At 41.0% G+C, this 15,881-nt stretch overlaps 1 protein-coding gene across 2 annotated transcripts in view; it reads left to right on the top strand.

Annotated features, from left to right (window-relative positions):
- The first annotated feature begins 9,726 nt into the window (after positions 1-9,726).
- The window catches only part of LOC126469901 (zinc finger protein rotund-like), a 900,701-nt gene continuing 894,546 nt past the window's right edge, over positions 9,727-15,881 (top strand). For both annotated transcript variants that reach the window (XM_050097250.1, XM_050097249.1), the window contains exon 1: positions 9,727-10,567. In XM_050097250.1, coding sequence (XP_049953207.1) covers positions 10,430-10,567 — 138 coding nt within the window. In that variant the 5' untranslated portion in view covers positions 9,727-10,429. The remainder of the gene's footprint in view (positions 10,568-15,881) is intronic.

The raw sequence follows: 15,881 nt of genomic DNA, 5'->3' as shown, positions 1-15,881 counted from the left end.
GTGTATATGAGACAGGAATGGAAGAAATGGATGATGGATGAAACTCAACATGAATTCACGTTGAAGGGAGTTTTAAAACAACCTACAAGCAGACACGTGTGGCAGTGGATAAAACACTCGTGGTCTAGGGTGAGAAAAGACATCGTTAAATCTTTCCAGAAGTCTAGCATAAGTGACGCTCAGTGAAGACCATCTTATATATGAAAAGGACAACGATAACGACGAAGAGGAGGAAGAAGAAGAAGAAGAAAAAGAAAGTTCAGATGTCGATTTTCAGGGATTTTAAAGGTTACTTCGGTTTTATAAACTAAGAATTTTATAATTTGGCTTTGCAGTGCAATAATAGAAATGGTAAAAATGTTAATTTTTTTAAAAAAAAAAAAAGCTTAACACTTAAGATGAGTCTTATAGTCGGTAGCGTCTTGTAGTCCTTAAAATAGGGTAGAGGGTGGTCAGAAACAGTCTGAAAAACTTGTAATGGTGCTGCAGGGTAGGTTGTGCTGACAAATAATTGTTAAGAAAAACTTCGATATGTTCCGCCGCTTTCGAGCCAGTTAGCATTGTAATTAGTCAATCAGGCCGTTGCGAGCAGAAATTTAAGTGGACCACCAGATAAAATTAGTCTCAGTTGTTTTCATAGCGTAGATGAAAGAGCACGTGACTGCGTAGCCTTTGCCTCAGGTTCGATCCTTACTAACGTCCCATGTTCTATCATTGTATCGCTGACCTGCTGCGTTTTAGGAAGCCAAACGAAGAACACATTCGGTGTCACCGTCACTGGCGGCCGCTAGAGCGCGCAACGACTTGATTGGATAACTTCAAAGCTAACTGGCTCGGAAACGGCACAACGTATCGAATTTTTTCTTAACAATTATTGGTCAGCACAATATACTCTTCAGCACCCTTATAAGCTATTCAGACTGTTTCTGACTACCCTGTATGACTCGGAGTAAGATCGATACCGCCTAAAATTTAATTAGAGCGGCCTTCGGAGAAAAAAATAAGCAGCTATATGAATAACAAGAGCTCATACGGAAAACCAGGACTAAGCAAAGATAGGAAAGCTGAAAGGTAGAACTAATACGTATAGGGGCTGCACAAGGAAAATGAAGGCAAGACTATTATGCGATGAGGAAGTAGATTAAGATGATATGGGACATATGGTATTACGAGAAGAATTTGACTGAGCGCTGAAAGACCTACGTCGAAACAAGGCTACTGGAGTAGACAACATTTCCTCAGAACTACTGATAGCCTTGAAAGAGCCAGCCATGGCAAAACTTTTCCACCTGGCGATCAGGATGTTTGAGACAGGGGAAATACCTACTGACTTCAAGATGAATGTAGGACTGTCATTTCCAAAGAAAGTAAGTGCTGGCACATGCGAATATTACCGAATAATCAGTTTAATACGTCACGGTTGAAAAATACTGACAAACTATTTACAGAAATATGGAAGAACTTGTAGAAGCCGAAGACGGGGAAGATCGCTTTGTGTTCCCCTCCACATTTGCCAAGGTTGTTTCGACTCCGCTGCAAAAGTCCCGCAGCGAAGCCCTTACACATACTCCATACAGTTCCGGTCTCTCCCCAAGCTATTTCAACATTTTTGGAGACCTGAAGGAAGACGTTCGTGGCCGTCTATTTGCTATGGACGAAGAGCTGAAAAACTGGGTGCAATCACGGTTCCGTAGGCAACCGCAAATATTTTTCCTTGAAGACATAACCATCTTGTCTCACAGTGAGATAAATGTATTAACAGTTACGGCGATTACTTTTAACATAATAAAGAGTTTACTTACTTTTTTCTATCTGACTGCCCCTTACAGGAACACGCGAGTCAATACTGACACTTCGATTTATCTTAGAAGATACATTAAATAAGGATGAACTTACGTTTATAGCTTTTGTATACTTAGAGAAAACTTTCAAGATTGTTGAATGGAACACACTCTTGGCAATCTTAAATGTTACAGAGATAAAACGCAGGGAGCGAAATGTTATATTCGACTTTTACAGAAACCAGACGACAGTTGTGAGACTCGGAGGACATGAAAAGGAAGCAATGGTTGGGACAGTAGTGCCTGTCCCCGATGTTATTCAATCTATGCACTGAACAAGCAGTAAAGGAAACCAAAGGAACATTTGGAGAAGAAATGAAAGCTCAGGAAGTCGAATAAAATTTAGAAGTTTACCCACGATTCTGTAGTTCTGTCAGAGGCAGCAAATACTTGGAAGAGCAGTTGAATGAAGGATATAAAATGAACATTAACAAAAGCAAAACACAGGCAATGAGATGTAGTCGAGTCAAATTAGGCGACGCTGAGGAAATTAGATTGCGATATGAGACATTGAAAGTAGTAGATGGGTTTTGCTTTTGGGCAGTGAAATAACTCATGATGGCTGAAGTAGAGAGGATGTAAAATGCTGATAGCAATAGCGAGAGAAGAATTCCTGGAAAACATCTAATATCAGTTTAAGTGCTAAGAAGTCTTTTCTGAAGGTGTTTGTAGTGTACCCTTGTACTGAAGTGAAACGTGAGCGATAAGACGTTCAGACGAGAAGAGAATAGAAGCTTTTGAAATGCAGTACTACAGAAGAATCCTAAAGATTACATGGGTAGAGCGTGTAAATAATGAGAAAGTTCTGAAACTAAATGGAGAGAAAGAAATTTGTGGCATAAATTGACTAAAATAAGCTATCGATTGATGATGTACATTCTGAATCAGTTTAGTATTGGAGGGAAGTGTGGGGGTAAAAACTGTAGAGGGAGACGAAGAGGCAAATACAGTAAGCAGATTCAAACAAATGTATGTTGCAGTAGTTATTCAGAGAATAAGAGTCTCGCGTAGCACAGAGTAGCGAGGAAAGCTGCATCAAACCAGTCTACAGCAGCAACAACAACACAAGAGCTCACTCTATATACAGTGTATAAATAGGCTGGATTAAGCTTAGTTTAATTTAAAAATGTGTATATATTAAGGAACGGAAAGGTTTCTGGTGCGAACAAAGGAAAAAAATTAGTCGTTCGGTTATTTGTTTAAATCACTTTATTATGATTTATTTATTCAGCTTGATGTAACGCGAGGTCACTTACTGTGAAGTGTCGGCTAGGCAAGAATAGGCCTCACCTCTCCAGAGACACAGTCGAAGATTCAGGGAGAAAAGCTGCAGATAACAAAGACAGAAATATCCTTTGTGCACCTCCAGTCTTAATTTATGGGTGAATTGAAATCAAATGTGTGTGTGTGGCTAGCGCCTACCGTCGGGTAGATCAGTCGCCTCATTTTAGTTGACGCCCTTCCGGCGACTTGCCTGTCGATGACGATGAAATGATGATGAAGACAATACAACATCTAGTCCCCGAGCGCAGAAAATCTCCGACGCGGCCGGGAAATGAACCCGGACCCTCGCAAGGCATTCTACGGCGCTGCCCACTCAGCTAGAGACGGGAAAAAACGCTGTCTGAAATTATGAGTCGGGCAAGGAACACACGTCACATTCAAAAGGACATATAATATGCTGTAATATACGAACTTCATTTTTATTTTGTTTTTTATTATTTTAAATAAACTTCAATTATTATCAAAAAATGTTCACATGCCAGACTAGAAGTCTTTCTTTTTTCCAAATCTTACACCAAGCACCTGTACCATTACAACGAATCATTTTTTCGGAAAGGAATCATAATAATGATAATACTTATCGATACATTTGTGCACTTATTCCCGTGAAGCCATTGCTCATGGAAAGCAGCTGTGCTCCCTAGTCGTGCAGGGGGCCGGCTTTGCCTGTTTTTCTAACTGCTGTTTTACAAACCGTTTCATTTCGATGCTAGAAGTGAGCCAGCTATTATACAATTGTTCACAAGCGCTCAGGGCGATGGTTCGCTACTGTGCACTGCAAAATTGGAAAGGAGCCGTGACCGGGATCTTCAGCTGAAGAGTCATCGTACGATACTAAGTGGCTGACTAGAAAAAAAAAATGATGAGATTCAGCCATAGAACGGAAGGATTGTTATCTGCAGCCTTGGGGGAAAGGAATGGAATGCCAAAATAATCCACAATACATTTCAAATGGCGGCATTCTCAAATGCTGTTAACGGAACGGGATGTAAACAACATCGGACTTTTATTTATTTATTTATTTTGCCACATTGCATAGGTTACATTATGACTTCGATATTTCCTACGACTGTTCGTGCAAAAGAACAGGCCAGATATCTGAAAGAGACAGATATTTAGATTTTACAACATCTAGACACTAACAGAGCGTATATTCTGCGTACATAGGAGCATAAATTGGAGAATAATGTTCACTGAATAACTTTTTTTTAACAGCGATAATGTCAGTTGTATTGAAATAGAAAAATGCAGTTGTTTTGACGTTACTTGGTACCGAGATGTATGAGTAAGGTGCCGGGAAGGCACTTTTTCTATTGCTTGACTTCTTAGCGGCTTACCTTACAAATTTCGTCAAGAACATCCGTTATGAATTTCCTTTGATCATTAATACATTTTATCAGTGCTATTTCCTTAATTCTTATATATTCCGATCTTTTGCATAACGGACGTTATCTCATAACTTCACTTTCCCCGTCCGCTATAGGCCTAAGTGAAGAGACTTCGTGTTGACGTTCCGTCTAGTTTGAACACGATTTGACGTTCCGTTCTGTTGACGTCCAGCGTGAATAGGCCTTAATGCTGTTGCGCTAACGCCGCTACTGACGACTAGCGCTTTCGTACGTACCAACAGCCTTGTAAAATTTCGAACCTCGATATCTCAAAAACGGCAGAGAAGCGCATCGTTCTAGAGCAGCGTTTGTTACAAAAGCGTGCGAAAGATGAGCGGGGTGGGTGGATGGCAGATAAGGTGATAGTCGGCCTCAGCAGGTTTTGTGGCGCAGCCTTGGAGTCAGAGTGGCCGGCAGCGGCAGTGAAGTCGCCGCCAGCGCTGCCCGCGGCGGAAAAAGTGACGCGCCGGCCCACCAAAAGAAAAAAACACGCCGCTCTCCCGCTCATCCGGAAATGTACGGCAATCACTTAGCCCCAGCTCCTCAAACTACACTCGTGTTCAGCTAGCGAGTATTTCAAACTACATCTATATCCATACTCTGCTAACCACTATCGAGCGGTACTTCCCACTGTAACATACTTTAGGGTTTCTTCCTGTTCCATTCGTTTATGGAGTGTGGAAGGAACGACTACTTAAATGCATCTGTGCGCTTTGCGCGCTATAATTAGCGACGTTCCGATATTACTTTTACGAGTGAGAGTAGTTTGTTATACAGCTTTCATTATCACCTCGAAAAAATAGTTATATAATTAAGACGTTTGTCGATAAAGCATACATGGATTTTGTTTCTGCTCCTGTACCGGTGTGCTACGATACTGCAGCGGGCGCTTTCAGTTTGTACCAGCACTGCAAACATGTACCTCCAATTTAAAAAGAGGCTATTACGAAACTTTTATTTCGAGATGATAACTAAAACTTTATTATCACTCCTTGTAAGTACAACGGCACAATAAGTGACTTAAAAATACGGGAATTAAGTCGAGAATGTCTACGTATTTCATGCCACCGAAGATGCATCAATAAATAATGGTCCAGCGCATCTGACAAAACGAAATTTCTGTTTACTTAGTTGCTCATTTACAGAAATAAACTAAGACTTCTTAACATTAAATCGGTAATTCTGTACTATCTTAGGAAATATCAGAGTAGCGGCATCGGAAGTATCGCGTGTGTATCGTGGACAGTAACAATCTTTCGCAACAAAGTTAATAAGAATTTAAATATATGCAGTATCTTTATAGCACCCTGGAAACACAAGTGTAGTAACTTGAATTGCATTCCATGTGCAGTCTGTAATGAAATGGTACATGGCTCTTAGCACTATGGGACTTAACATCTGAGGTCATCTGTCCCCTAGACTTACAACTACTTAAATCTAACTTAAGGACGTCACACACAACCATGCCCGAGGCAGGATTCGAACTTGCGACGTTCGCAGCAGCGCGGTTCCGGCCTGAAGCGCCTAGAACCACTCAGCCACAGCAGCCGGCTATAATTAATATCTTTGATTTCAGAAAGGTATATCATTAATGTTAAGTATCTATGTAGTATACAGAAAACACAAGTGCGTTCCCGAGAAATTCATTCTACAGTGTACAGCTCAGGTTTCAGAACTGTGTAGCACTAATATTAAGTATCTCCTAAGCTGCTTTGGTAAAGTGATTCGAGTACTGATTTCGTACAGAAGTTGGTTCATGACAACATAAAAATTTCCATATTTTTCCTTGTATTCCAAATAACTCCTTTTGAATTCAAGATAAACTTAAAAAAAGCAAAGGTATATTAATTAATAGCTAACGACAATTCCAGTATCAATGCTTTTGTTATGATGTTGTCGAGGTATCGTAAAAAAAATTGTATTGGTTTCAGTACCAAATACCTTAGCGAATCCTATACTGAAGCGTCCTTAGTCTTGTTTTGTCCTCGCAGTAACTACGGAAGCGATGTGAGGGAGTTGTAGTTTATTCCTAGAGTCGCCCCTTAACGCTGAGTCTTGGAATTTTGCATGCCAGCCTTTGCGTGACAGAAGGCGTCTTTCTAGAACCGTCTACCACTTGAGGTTTCTCATTATTCCCCTGACACTCTCAAACAAATCTTTGGCCCTTCGCCGTCCTTTGTATACCGTGTTAGACCTATTTTGTGTAAGCCTTTACACATTTCAGAAATATTCGTAAGCAATCTCCTTTGATGACTGACTGCATTTTCACAATACACTAACAATATACTACTCGAGTATAAGCGCAACAGGGAACTGCACGGTTAACGAGGAAGAATGTACGTAGACCAGCTAGCAGGAGGGCGCCTCACGCCGCTAGAAGTCAATATTGGCTGGCCGCGTCGTCCTGTCTCCACAAGCTTCCTTTGTCAGCTCCCTGCACTTCGCACTCGATAACGGCACGCGAGACAAGAAATTGCCGATGACATCTTAATTCTGTCAGAGGCGGCACGAGACGTTGGAGATCTGTTGTACGAAATGGACAGTGGCTTCAAAACAGAGCATTAGATGTACTGCAACAAAAGTATGACACGGGTAATGGAGCGTCGTCGTATTGAGACAGGTGGTGCTGACGGAACTGAGACACAGAAAGTGTAAACGAGTTTTGATATTCGGGCGGCCAAGTAACTGACAACGTGAGAACTAAACAGAATACAAAATACAAACTGGCAGCAGCAAGAAACACGTTCCTATAACGAGGAAATAAGTTAACACTGAATATAAATATTAACTGTAAAGAAGTCTTTGTCAAAATTATTTGTTTGGAGTGTAGCGTCATATGGGTGATAAATCGCACATGGAGGAAGGAAATAGAAGCTTTTGAATTGAACGCTACCAAAGAATATTGTAGGTTAGGCGACTAAATCGGATATTTAATAAATATACGCTCAAACAAATCATTGGGAAAACCATCTTTAAATCACAAATCGAGTAAAGGTAAAAGTAAGCTGATAGTACACTCCCAAGGCATCAAGATTAGTTAATGTGCTAATGGAGTGTAAGAGGTACTAACTAAAGAGGGAGATGATAGTTTGAATACAGTAAGCAGATCAATTGTTTGTAGGATGGTAGTTATGTAGTTATAAAAAGACATGCATGGGGCGGAGAGCTACATCAAAAGGGTCTTCGGACTGAAGATTAAAACAAGTATGGAACATATGTTTCGGAGACCGCTCATAAGCATTCTAGGGGCTAGTATACCATCGACATGAGTAAGCAATACTGAACAATAAAGAAGCGTTTCACTGTTGTTGAGGTATGACGCCTGAAAATATTTTAGACATCCCACATTTTAGTCATACAAATCATGCAGACGAAAAAGGACTGTTCTAAGACAGGGAATCATTGATCAAAAACAAAGTATTTCATGTGGTATGAAGTCTTCAGTGAACAATGGCTGCAAGGCACGCACGTGTCTGCTGTTTGCGTTTCGTAACAAGCAACTGAGTGTCCCACAGACGTTGGTGACGCTACATTGAAAAATAATTACGCGCCAACAGCGGAGTTTACATCAGTTTATGGTATATGACTTTTTGTCGACGACGGAGTATTACTCGTTGTGGAAATTTTCAGACATAATTTCAGTGTATGGTGCAGCAGGATGCAGTGCCCGAAAAGGCGAACAGAAGTTCAGATAAAGCAACAGGTGCCAAGTTAACGTGGAAAAAATTTATTGCTGTGAAAATTAACGTACGAAAAATTTAGATATTTCAATCCACCTGGGAAAGGTTCTAAACAAAGAATGAGTCGCCACCTAATATTGAGAAGGTAGCGTTGGATTGCGTCGGGAAGGACCCGTCCAATTGCCCGTGAACCACACGCTTCGAAAAATACGGTGTAGACCGCTGGTAGCGCAACAGTTACACTCCTATAACACAAACCGTGTTCAGCCAATGGACCCACATGATTCTGAACCAAAAGCTCAATTACGGCAATGGATTACGTTGTAGGTCATGCACTGATACTGGGAGTCTTCTCTTTGAACGTTTGTTATGAGCTCAAGTTGTTGCTATAAAGGGTCAATTTCTTTTGTCAAAAAAAAAAAGAAATATTCATTTCCGACGACTGGTGCCTTATCTCAGAGAACTCAGTCTAAGATCATCTAACATCTGCGTAATTTTCATCTCAGAGGCTACAGCCTGTGTAACTCTAAAAATATGTGTTGTGAACTATGCGTGCGTGCTATAATAAAACACAATTCTATACATCTTATAAGTTGTATGTAACTGCTGATAAATCGTCTATTCCAGTGTCAATAGTCCAGTTAACATTTATTCAGCAACGCTGATTGAAGGGAGAATATCAGTTACTATATTCAATCTAACACAGTGCAAAACAAGAACCCTGACAATGTCAAAGGAAAAACCAAAGAGGTAATAGAGAATTCGGAAAGTGTGAATTTAAAAGAATGGTAACACGCACGTATTGACGACTGCTGAACAGTCCCATCATTTAATCCTGATTTACACGAATTTAGATATATCGAAAACTATCTACCAACATTTGATAAAAACTAGAATGTTTTATAGTTAAGACTTTTTTTAGAATTGAAATACATTTATACTTACCTCTGCACTGCGTTACGAGTCGTTAGGTACATAGAAATAGGTAGGGTAAAGTATTATTGACTGATCAGTAATATAATACAGAATTTTGGCGTAAGTCTTTCACTGCTTCGAACTAGAGACAATTCTGTCTTCGCGTACGGTAGGCATAAACTGTGCTCTATAGCAAGCAGTGACCAGTATGACAACGATTTGGTGATGGCTATCTTACTGTTCGAGTGCGCCTTAAACGTAGACAAACACGTGGCGCATATAAATTCATACATTTCTTCTCCCGAGGGGCAACGGAAAGAGTTCAGCACCCTGAAGTGGCGATTCGGGAGAAATCGCTCTGGTTCTGGCGGTGTAAGAAACGAGTAAACAAAGCAAGGAGCGCATTTCGGAAGGTAATTTGGCTGTAGATGCGCTGCGATATCGAGCAGCGTGGCAGCGTGCATCGGAGCGCAGCGCATTATGAATGGCGCTACGCGAGTGGTAGCCGCGTACATGTGCCGGCCGGTGGTGGGGGCAGCAGCGGGGCTGGAGGAGGCACCCTTTCCGTCATCACGCACGACAGTAGCCGAAGGGGGCAGCCGAGAGCAGCCGAAGTGCCGCCAGCCAGGCGAGCGGGAGCGGGAGATCGGGGTGTCGCGTGCGCCTTCTTGTTTGTATTTCGTGCGGTGTTCCAAACGAAACGGCCAGATATACACCTCACGGCCGCTGCCGCCTGCGCTCCCGCGTCACATTTTCGCCCGTTATTCTGCATGTCAGCCGCTGCGAGCGCCGTAACGATGAAGAACCCGCCGCCGGCGTCCGACGCTCGCATTTCGAAGCGACTTGCCGCCAGACAGTGTCGCCCGCTGTTAATTTGAGTGTTATATTGCCCGAAAGCAACCGCGCGCGCGCGCGGCCGGGTATTTTGTGAAGTTTCCGACAGTTGACAGTCGTCTGCGGCGAGTGACAGTTGCCGCGAACTCCAGTGTCGTCTGCACGAAGCAGAAGCACTTTTCCTGCAGGGGCCTAAATGGCAACAATAGCGATGGGAAGCTGTCAGCACGGCAACAATTAGGCGCGCGGTTGGGGAGCTGGCGCCAGGAGAACTGGCGCGCCACCCCACCGTGTCAAAACAGATTTGCAGCAGCCGACATCGCGTGTGCCAGTGCGTTTGCCAGCTTGTCAGCATAGTTAAACTATATCTGTCTGTTTCTCCCGACATGTACGTTACGACATTATCGAGGTAGACTTTGTACCTACGTACATACGTCATCGTCCCAGTACTGCACCGCCGGCCGCCGCAACAATCGACGCCAGCGAGATGTACCCGTGGTATCGAGATTCTGTGAGCCAGCTGGGGCAATTCTGCCCGCCGGCGAACCCCATGTCCACAACCATCAAGACGGAGAACGGCTACAACGACTGCATGCTGGCGCTAGATTACGCTGCACAGACCAAGGTAAGTCCAGTGCACAATACAAATAGCGCCATTTTCAAACGCACCTGTTTCCCGTGCATACCTGTAGTTGTCAAACACAACCCGTGGTACCGGTATGCAAGATAAAAATACATGTCTTCTGTGTGCTAGGCCAAGATAATCTATCAAAGTAGATGAATACAAAGTGATAACTTATTTATTTCCTAATATGCAAGTACAGATAACTAGTTAAGCACGTAACAGTCATTGCGAATGTTGCATGTAGTTGGCGTCGTAAAAATTATAACTGGCATTTGACGCAAAACTACATGGAAACTGCTGAAACGATATGCACATGAAATTCTTTGAAAACAAATTTACGAGTGTAAACGTACAGAGTTTTTTTTTCCCTGTGGATGTAGTATGAGAAAAAATTAGCTAGAAAAATTTCGTGTACAAAACATAGTCTTTGATCACCTATGCCTGTGAAATACAGAATAATAAATACAGTAGACGAAGCGAGTCACGAAAATGTTTGGAATTTGCTTCTATTATCTGCATCGCTGACTTTTCTACAAAATTTCATAAAGACTGTAATGCACTAATATAAATATTATTTTTTAAACAACATGTCGTTGTAGTGATTTGTGGATAAGAGCAGCAGCGTTTTGTGCTTAAATCTTGGACGATACAATTGAATCATAATTAGGTACGAGTATTTCGTTGGTAAGAAGTGACCATGTTACACCACCAGTGAATGTGCTGCCCAACTGGAACTTAAAATTACTGTCCAGAAGCAGCGTCTCTGATGGTATGCCGCCTGAGCATTTTTCGCTAACAATACTTTGATAACGTTTAGCCACATTTCTTGGAAATTTTCGTCAGTTTCACAAATATTGAAGACCAATGTTCGAGATGAGTATTATTAGCCAACGTAGGTGCATTCAGACATGATATAGTTGCGCAGCCCAGTTACGGACTTACTGAAACATCTTCTACTTTTGTTTAATTGTGGGTTATGTTATGAATTATAAACTGCTTAGATGCGCTGTGGTATTGAGTACAGCAGTGGAAAATTTTGATCCAGTCCATCTGCTGGCGGTAAACGTCTCTGTTGTCATAATTCTAACAAAACATGAGGCATGAATCATATTGAATCCGTTTAACGTCAGTGAAAAAGACACGTGAGCTGACAGATTGATTCCCTCGTCGTGTAAACATGCGCGGATAAAAGTCAATCTCTTCTTGATATGCTGTAAAATGTCTTGTTCGTACGTCTGCGATTCTGCGTATTGTTTTTGCATTCCTCTGTGTAATTTCGCATTTGATTTGCGTAAAACCATAACATTTGCAACATGAAGTGCGCAGATAGGCGTCGTTGTTCAATTCCTAAATTTCGCTTTTAAACATAGTCACACTTCCCACAAGTCTTTAGTTTCGAATTAAATTTTTTGTGCGCTTACTTTCCGGTTGTTATTGTTACGGGTTATAAATTTTATTTTTTCCTATTAACGTTTTTTATTCTTCTATTATTGCTGAAGAACTTGTTGAAGATCAACATTAATTTTTTCAGCTACAACAGTGACGTTACATTTCTAGCAATTATTATAATTAAATAAATGCAACAAGCAGCTGAACAGCTTATAACACATGTCCGCGTGATAGGCATTCGAAAGATATCCACTCTTCGGTCTTGCGTAGAGTATAAATGAAAATATAAATATTGGGAATTGTAATCTGACTTTTCTTTGCACCCGAGTCAAATGGAACATCAGCGGGAAACTTGGAATATTGTTCCATATTGGAAGGCGATGTGTTGGCCGACACTTCTGTGGTGATTTGCAACTAAGAAATATATATCTCCCCCTCTGGAAACATACACTACGAATGTCATCAGCAAGTGATGTCAGTTAACACACGTTGTATAAGTAAAATGCAAGTTCTCTGTTGTGATTCGTGTAGGCCCGTTAGTAGGATCGTGTATCTATTGTTGTACAGCTATCCGATGAAATGTTCATTTCGTCCCCACATTTCAGTACGCTAGAAGGTACTAAGACAGTTAATTTGTTTATACACTGCACAAAACAGACACGAAGTATCTTTTTACAAGGATCTTCTGAAACCCATTTCCTCCTTTGTTGTTCTTCGTTTTGCCGCCATCTGGAAAATATTTATAATTCATGTTCGCTAGACAAGATTGTAGTTAATCTTATAACAGAAGGGGATATTGCAAACATATTACGCCACCTTTACTTTAATGGTAGGCACATACAAATTAATTGAAATATAAATCATGAAAACCACGCGGGAAAACCTTAAAAGTCTTTTTCTGTAATGTTTACTAATTAGAGAGAGAGAACAGAAATTTAGTAGAGGCTGAACGCGCCAGTCCCCTTTCCTGTGAAAACTGAGTTTTCTTTGTGTTTTAATATGAAACAGAAAAACATATTTGAGTGGCAGGGGGGAGGGGATGGCAGCGTCAATAAACCCCTGCAGTGATAATGCTACACCTAAAATATTTTCAACAACATAAAATATTAACTTATCCTTTTCATCTAGCAAAATAGTTTTTATTATCTGTCTGCTGTATGATCTCGTCCGTGTTGTCTACCACACTTTTTCCAGATATGAGCAATATCACTTACTACACCAACCTCGTTCTATGAGCGTTCCTTGCAAAGCTAAGTAATGAAAAATTAAACACAGATTTTACAACATACTGCCACGCTCCACTTCCGCTCTTTGAGCGATTTTCTAAATAGCCGGAATTCGTTTGCAGACTTCTAGCTCCTGAAAGAATCAACACTTCAGATTCATCATTTATCATCGTTTTAAACAGGTAAATTTGAATCTCTGGACGTGCAGTGTGTTGCGCGGGAAAATACCGTTCGCAATTCAGCCGCCGGCTCGGCGTTATTATATTCTACAGACAACACCACAGTTAGGCCTATACCAGGCAGTTTACAGTTCGCTACTGCACTTCTCCTTCAATCAAGTATGAAAGTAATACTGTAAATATGTCCACTAGTGCGTTCTAGAAAATTCTACTAGCAAAGCAACAGATGAAAAGTAGTCGATTCTTCTGTCGGTAGTAGGAGATACTAAAGTTTGGACAACTGGATGCGTGTGCGTGCACCACTTCCAGATAGCTTTCCTTCCACATTGAAATACAGAGGGCACTGTACAAAGCTAACAGTTTTCAAGTGTATTCAGCTCGCCATCCCGACGCAGTTGTCTTTGTCCACATCTTATGTCTTTGCAGATAATTCACCTAAACTGGCAAATGTTCTTCTCAATATCGATGCCCAGACCATATGAATTTCTGGTTTCCTAATAAAACTTCGATATGACTGGAAAAAAGCAACCAAGCCACTTATCCCGCTTTACAGAGTACAGTGGACAGTGAACAACGTAAGATGCCTGTAAACGCGCTTGAAAATTTCTCAGGAATGCTTACTTCTTTCATGTATCGTAAAGGTGGTTTTAACCAAATAGTAGAGCATAAAAATTTCGTAATAATTTTAACCAAGAGTGAAGGTTGCAAACACAGTGAAAAGGAAAATAAAAATAAAGTATGAACTCTGGGGCAAATGGTAATGGCAAAGTAGATAAACATAATATTAACTTATCTGTGTCGCTACTACATTAATTTGCTATTACGTGTCATGTATTACAAGAGCTGATCGTAAGTATATCTAAATGGTCCTTATGGGGCGTCGGGTACACCGGAACAAAAAATTAGTGCCTCGAAAAATTTTAAATGTAAAGGAGAACAGTTTTGTTTACAGACGTCTGACAGAAATTAACTTCACTCGAAGAAAATTCAAATTAGTAACATTCAAATATGCTGTAATTATGTTCAGGCCCAATCCTTAAACGTAATTTTCAAACATATATGATGTTCTTACGACAAGATTTCCTTTTACGTCAAACCATTTTCTTTGCGTGGCTGATTTGAGTTAAACGACAACAATAAATTATACGTCAGGATGACAAAGAATTATGTGGACTAAAAACAGCCGTAGAGGAAAATAGTATCATCTAACAAACATTAGTGCGAAGTCAGTGCGGTCTTGGGCAGAATGAGATTACTGTTTCAAGTAACAGAACATTATGAACTTGTGCCTGAAGATGACATAGCCCACATTCGTAAGTGTGGTAGACAACCAAAAGTACTGTAACACGCACAGATAAAAGAATATATCGGTAAATCTAAGCAGTACGTACCAAATAACGTCAATAAAACGTAAATGTAATGCGGCTAGCAAGTTTTAGTCCAGTGAGCACTGGCGGCTAGATTGGCCGAAGAAATGTTCACAGAACGGATCGGTCGGGCGCCCTTCAGTCGGCGCAGTGCATTAAAAAATAATGGCCCGCAACAGTTTGTGGAAAGAAGAGGAGCCCGTGACGCGGCCGTGGCCGGCCCAACTCCTTTCTTCTCGCTTCTCGCCGAGAACGGCCGAAAATTTGTTACTCGTCCGCTTCTTTTTAACATATTCCCGGCTGAGACTAATCGGCGCGACAGAAGGGCCGCATTAGCGACGCGCCCTCACACCGCCTCTTTCAATCAAACATCCTCGCCTCCACACCTGTAGCCTGCAACCTACTCCACATCACAGCCCGTGCAAAGCAAATTTAAATTGCTGCTCTTTACAGACGATTGCTAGATTCGTGTTCATTTGACAGTTTCGCCCTCTGTGCCTTATATGGAAGCAAGTATCTGGAACCACAAATAACTTTTGTACAAGGAAACAGGGTGTCCGTTTATAGATGAATTTGCATAGTGTTCTGTTGCAGTTTGTCGTAATATATTCAGACAAAACTGAAACTGCCGCTTGTTATGGCGGAATGGTAACTTCGTGTCCAGCTGATAATTTTCAAGCTGCATCTTAATAACGGAAGCACGCATCAGAACTCAAAACTGATTTAGGGTCTCAGGAACATACTGCTCATATATGTATAAATTTCATCGATACTAAGAATCACTCTATTTTTATAATAGTAGTGAACTTGTATAAATTAAATTCTGCTCCGGAAGAGAAGGCGATGCCATTAATAAATATTTCGAATTTGTCTGTGAAGCTAATTTCTGCACTTGCTAGTTAATTTAAAATGTAAGGCAAGTGGTCGAAAATTTTTGTCACAGCGTAATTTACTCCTTTTTTCGCAATAAACATCATTGTAGCAATGCACATTACTATTCGTTTTGGTTCACAATGGATTATATGCGACAAATTTCATTAGATAATGTATGTACTGCATCGGTAGGGAAAATATTTAGCGCCTCACAAAGCCTTCGTCGGATTTATTACTTGTACGCCACACGTATGTACGCAGCTAAAAGATTCAGTCTGAA

Source organism: Schistocerca serialis, chromosome 3, assembly GCF_023864345.2.
Source record: "Schistocerca serialis cubense isolate TAMUIC-IGC-003099 chromosome 3, iqSchSeri2.2, whole genome shotgun sequence".
NCBI classification, from domain to species: Eukaryota; Metazoa; Arthropoda; class Insecta; order Orthoptera; family Acrididae; genus Schistocerca; species Schistocerca serialis.
This window is presented reverse-complemented; position numbering and strand designations above follow the sequence as displayed.